The sequence below is a fragment of the Rhinoderma darwinii genome, chromosome 6 (assembly GCF_050947455.1).
Source record: "Rhinoderma darwinii isolate aRhiDar2 chromosome 6, aRhiDar2.hap1, whole genome shotgun sequence".
Taxonomy (NCBI): domain Eukaryota; kingdom Metazoa; phylum Chordata; class Amphibia; order Anura; family Rhinodermatidae; genus Rhinoderma; species Rhinoderma darwinii.
The window spans coordinates 71,558,806-71,564,805 of record NC_134692.1 but is presented as its reverse complement, the minus strand read 5'-3'; the positions used below and the strand labels follow the sequence as shown (position 1 = coordinate 71,564,805).

General features: G+C 39.2%; 1 protein-coding gene across 2 annotated transcripts in view; it reads left to right on the top strand.

Annotated features, from left to right (window-relative positions):
* ANKAR (ankyrin and armadillo repeat containing) overlaps positions 1–6,000 on the top strand; it is a 468,018-nt gene that overhangs the window by 395,528 nt on the left and 66,490 nt on the right. For both annotated transcript variants that reach the window (XM_075829926.1, XM_075829927.1), the window contains exon 20: positions 2,038–2,155. In XM_075829926.1, coding sequence (XP_075686041.1) covers positions 2,038–2,155 — 118 coding nt within the window. The remainder of the gene's footprint in view (positions 1–2,037; positions 2,156–6,000) is intronic.

Sequence of the window (6,000 nt, the reverse complement as noted above, 5' to 3'; positions counted from 1 at the left end):
GTGTCACTATATTCTAAGAGCCATAACTTTATTTTTTTTTTTCAGTCAAAAAAGCTATCTATGGGTTTGTTTTTTGCGGGACTGGTTGTAAATGTTTATTTCTACTCTTGGGGTACATGTGACTTTTTGATAACTTTTTATTTGTTACAAATTCGGCGATACCAAATATGTGTATTTTTTGTATGTTTTTTTAAAAAAAATCCTATAATAAAAGACTTATTATAGGAAAAAAGGCATTTTTTTTTTTTTACCGTAAAACTTTTATTTTTATACTTTTGTACAAAATTTGTATTAAAAAAAAATATTTTGTCCCACTAGGGGACTTGAAGGCCTGCACGGCTGATCGCTATGCTAATACATTGCACTACCTTTTTTCCAGTTTCCCTATACATTATATTGTATAATAAATGGTGCCATGAAAATCTACAAACTCGTCCTTCAAAAAATTCCCATATACGGCTATATCAATGGAAAAATAAAAAAAAGTTATGGCTTTTGGAAGGTGGGAAGGAAAAAAACGAAAGTCAAAATCCGAAAAATAGCTGCGTCAGAAAAGGGTTAATGCTTCATTACTACCTGTTAGGAAATGTCCGTCCCTTTAAGATTACCGTGACTACTAGTCTAGCGTCTGGGCGGTTCTGGTTTTAGTTATTGAGCCTATTCCACTTCTCTGTTTTTCTTCCTATCAGATTGAGGGTGGAGTATTTAAATCTGGGTTGGTTCTGTTTTCTTTGCTTGTGATTTTCCTGGTTTCCATGTGTTTGATCAAGCTACTGACTATACCCTGTACCTTTGACTATTTGCACTTTTTGGAACTGGACCTCGGCTTGTCTGTGCATTACCCTTTGTTTACTGATTTGGACTTTCTGCTCCCGGCTAGTCTTGACCTCAGCAATCCCTGATATCCACTAGTTTTGTGATTTTGGACTTTCTTTTTACCCTCTGGCTGTCTTGTTATCTGCTCTGGTATTGCCTGCATAGCACCTCTTATCCAACACCAAACTCTGTTAATACAACCTGGGTTCTATGCTGCAAAGTCCAACCTGCCTTGCGGTGGGCTCTGGCGAAAACCATAGAGTAGCCTTAGATTCTGTTGATCAGAGTTGTGACGGATTTGGGGTTGCGGATTTATTTGCACGCTCATTCCTGACAGTCTCCAGCAGCCTTTGGGGAATCGCTCACCTAGCAATTCCATAAACTTCCACCATCAACTGGTTATTCCATTACACTACCTCTTTATTATTATTGTTGTCCTTGCTCATTTCCCCCTCCTCATGACCCTCCCCTTTTTGCACTATTTATTTTCCATTAAGTCTTAGTCAGGTAATTATCTTTAAATTAGTAATGAGAATTTTTTTTAAAAGCAACTATTTTTAAATTAATAATTTCAAAAAGAAGCACTTTTGAAAATAGCCTTTGATTAATAACCTACTCTTTTGTGTATACAGCCCCAAAGCAGACCTGTGTGTCTCCATGGTATACAAATACAAGGGCTCGATCAAGGTTGATGGAGACCGCTGGACAAAATCCTCCTCAATGTCATATATATGTGTATTAGTTAATACATAAAAGGGATCTTGTTACCCAGATTATGCTACCCTAATTGCGACAGATCTGATGATCATAATCAAATATGTTTTTGGAAAAAAGAAAGATGCACCCACAAAATGTGGTGTGAATAGAGTCTTTGTCTTTAATAGTTATCTTGATAGTCTTGTTCTCAAACAGTATTACCTGTAAAGGTAATGCATCACCTATATTTTTTTTTATACTAATTAAAACCAGAAAGTGGAATGTATTATTTTTTTACTAACTTCAAAACCGTGGCAAAACGTGGTTAAAACGCATGGGTTTTTTAGTGCATTTTCGGCTGCGTGGGAAATAACGTGGCAAAGCCACACCATGTGAATACACCCCAAGCATGCTTTCCAATGACCACGCACTGTTACCAATTAAAACTATGAATGCTATGAATGCCTATGTACAGATATAATGTGATAAAATAAAGTTTCTACATTGTTTTATATGTTTCTACAGATTGTTGTTTTAGCCAGAATTATAGTGGACATGGATCAAGTTTCTCTTTCATCCAGAGGTGTGACAATACTATCAGAGCTTTTACACTCAAAGAATTCATCCACTATTGTGCTTGCAGGTAACATACATACCAATAAGGGCTTATATCCCTGGTGTCATTAAATCGCTGTTGCAATGTCTGCAAAATCACGGCAAAACCATGACTTGTGTTTCGACCCTTATTGATTTGTAATTTTAGTACATCAATAATTGTTTCAATCCAGTTTATAACATTAGCAAGAAATGTATTGTGTTTAGAAATTAAATAAAAGAAAAAACGAATGAGCAAAAACATCTTATATTTTCAGTTGCATTAAAAGGGTTATTCCCACAACAACGATCATAGTTCATATGAAAGTAATGAAAAAATATTACTGTCAAGTAATTAGCTAAATTGTACATGTCACCAGAAAAACCCAGTGATATACTCCTTCTTTTCCTACCATTGTTTGAGCACTGCTGCCACTAGAAACGTCCTCCTGTAGCCCATCTTCATCCAGGACAAGTCTTATGACTATTTGTTTTGTGGACCCACTGGGCTGCTCAATCGGTTAGGCTTAGGACCAACTCTAAGGGCATTGTCTAAGTAACCTCCCGATCTTCGCCATTTAACCCCTATACAGGAATCTGGTCTTCACTGCGGGGAGGCTACCAGGTCGCTACTTATTGAGGTGGTCCCGGCAGAGTAGCTGCTGGCCAAACAGATACGGGACAGGCACTGGCAGATAGTACATTGACGGATAGAAACTGACAAAGGATCACTGGTGACAGGCGTTTAGTTAGAGGATAAATGGACACAGGCAGGTAGCTGGCAGCTGGACACATGCAGGTAGCATGTAGCTGGTCACAGACAGATAGTAGGTAGCTGGACACTGGCAGATAACAGATGGCAACAGCGGACTGGATACTGGGGGCAACAGGGATTGGTGAGAGACTCTTGAATTTCATGCACGTTCGCGCTTTAAGACGCGAACAGTGTGCGTGTACTAAGAACCGTGTAGTCGCTAGCAGGGAACACAGATGCCGACATCCTGGAGGAGGGACAGGGTATGAGACTTGGCAGCAGGGACTGCCGGGAGAAGAGGGACCCGCCGCTTGCTTTACAACAAGTATGCACAGTTCCTCCTTTTTCATTTTCTATAGCGGCGTCTGAACTCTCAAAGCAGTAGAACCATGGATTTGCGGTCCTAAAAGTATAGTGACTACTCAGTGGCGTAACTCTTCTGTGTAGCAGCCATAGCGACTGCTACGGGGCCCGTGGCAAGAGGGGGCCCATGCCTCCTGGCCCGACACATAACATGTGCCGGTCAGCACGGCCCACCTCATTCCTGATGACGCCGCTAGCACCGGCCACCCGGTGCCCTGGGGACTGCCATGTTCAATTGTATCTGCGTTCTTAGGATGCAGATACAGTTCAATACTGTTGCAGTGCAAGGAGCTAGCTCCTTGCTCTGCCGCTTACTAGGCTACAGGCCACGTTAGGCTTGCAGCCTATAAGATACTGGGACAGGATTTCTGCGCAGGATGGCACAATGATGTCACTGGATCATGGCAGCCTATGCCAGGGTCCCGTCTCAGGCTGCTGAGGAGGCTTTGGAGCATCTCCGTTCGTCGCGGGAATCTGACTAGGTGAGTCTAAGTTTTTTTTATTTTGGGGTGGCACTATGTACAGGGGGGGCTCCCAGGGCTGTGTGGGTCTATGTACAAGGGGGGACAAATGACAGAAAAAACAGCAAAGCGCACAATAGTGCATGAAACGGTGTATATATGGGTGTGTACTGGGTTCAAGTTATGCTAACCTTGTGCGGTTATGCTGGGAGCATAACATCCAGTAAAGCAGAATCCAGGGTACCTCAAGGGTATGATGGTGATTTGGTTCGGTTGCAGCCTGAGACCCGATTTGAGAGCTTGGCAGGAAACCTCAATGCTTAAATGGAGAAGATAGAAAAAGGACGGGTATTTCTCTGGCGCTGCCGACCAGAGTATCATCCGTGATGAGGGAGATCCATTCGTTTCATAGATGAAGACAAGGTGAGTGATTAAAAGGTTTATTTGTAAAAAGTACACGGAACAACAGCAGACTGTTTCGAAACCGGACCGGTTTCATTCCTCAGGTAGCGTACAAATGAATAGGTGGGTGGGGTGTGGGTTAAATAGCCGTGTTAAAGGTCGGTTTGAGGTTAAAAGCTACCGGGTCAGGTCTGACAAACTTACATATACATACAGATACAAACAATTAGCTAAGTTATGTTTGTAATGGTATTTAAAAATTCTGTTGGCGATTATTATGTAATAAATAATAATTACTAAAAAGATTTTATTATTTTACTTAAAAGATGCTTTCCTAAAAACTGTATGTGACTAAGAGATTGATTAAAACATCTATAATAAAAAACACGTTATATTAGCGGTTTAAAAAGGAAAAAATAGCTGTGATTTAAAGTCTCACTTGTTTAGCGTCAGAGGTTGCCATAGTGAAAACTCTCGGCATACAAATGTAGTTTCATCTTGTTTTTCAGTTATTGTTAGAGTTATACTAAAGACTGAATTCCAGTCTACTTATTAATTTCAGTCTCTTGTTTTGTCATTATATTTTCTGCATATGTTCGTTAATATTAAGCTAAAAAGACTAGTTAAAAGATTTTTTTGATTTTTTTTTTTGTGTACTTTCATTTAAAATATGCTTTTTTTTATATATTTCAAAAACAGGTAATATTGACAAATTAAATGTGCTGATTTTATCTGAATAAACCTCAGTCTTATTTTCAAGACTGTCTCAATATGTTTAAACGAAATAGTCCTAATTTGTGTCTTTTATTCTAAAAAAAAAAGTGAATGCTTTCTTCGTTCGTCCGGTCTCTGGGTTATTAGTGGATATTTTTATATAACGAATTTTTCAATTGTCTAGGTCCGATGAGCCCCATCTAAAGTGAATTCGTTGTATTAAATTATTGTCTCTGTGATTTCATTTAGACCTTCCGGTTTTAGGGTCTTAAGTTTATAAATTCAGAAGATTTCTCTCTTACAGAGCGAGTCGAACCTCCCTACTCGGCTTTCGTTTATTTGCTCAATAGGTATGATACTAAAACATTTAAAATCATCATTATGAAACAAAGTGCAGTGTTTAGAGATACTATGTAAAAGGAATTTGTTTCTGCAATTAGATCGATGCTTATTTATGCGGAAGCAATCAAAATTGTATCAGATACAAATTATTATACTAACCTCACCCATAACCCACTATCAACCATCATGGATAACCTCAAAATCATGGTCAACCAAGCTTTTTCCAATCATATCCTCAATAAAAATGAAAAAAATTATTTGATTCCGTTAAATACGAATATGCCTTTTTTCTATCACTTACCAAAAATACATAAGAACCCAATTAATCCCCCAGGTAGACCCATTATGTCAGGTATGCAATCCCCCACCTGTCATCTCTCCCATTATCTGGATCTAATTTTACAATGGTATGTGATGGAGTTCCCGAGATTCCTCAAAGACTCAATACAACTGATAAAGGACCTAAATAAAATCCTGATTAAAGAAAACTTACTGTTCATCACACTCGACGTGACCTCACTCTACAGTAATATTGAACATACATTAGGCCTAGAAAATCTGAAAATAAGACTAGAGAGAGATACTGAACTACAATCTGTACAAACCGACTTTTTATGTAAATGTGTGGAATTCATCCTAAAAAACAATATCTTTACATTTGATCAGAAACTATACCATCTGTAAAGGATCTGCCAGGCACAGCTTCGGGGTTAACTCCCATAGGTAATCAGTCTACACCTGAATCTACGTCTCTGAGACTGACTCCATCTTCCACCACTCAGGATGGCAGGCTTAGGAGTGGGAGAGCCTATCGCAGCCTGGCCAGACGGAGCTAGCTCCCGCCCTCTGTCTATTTAT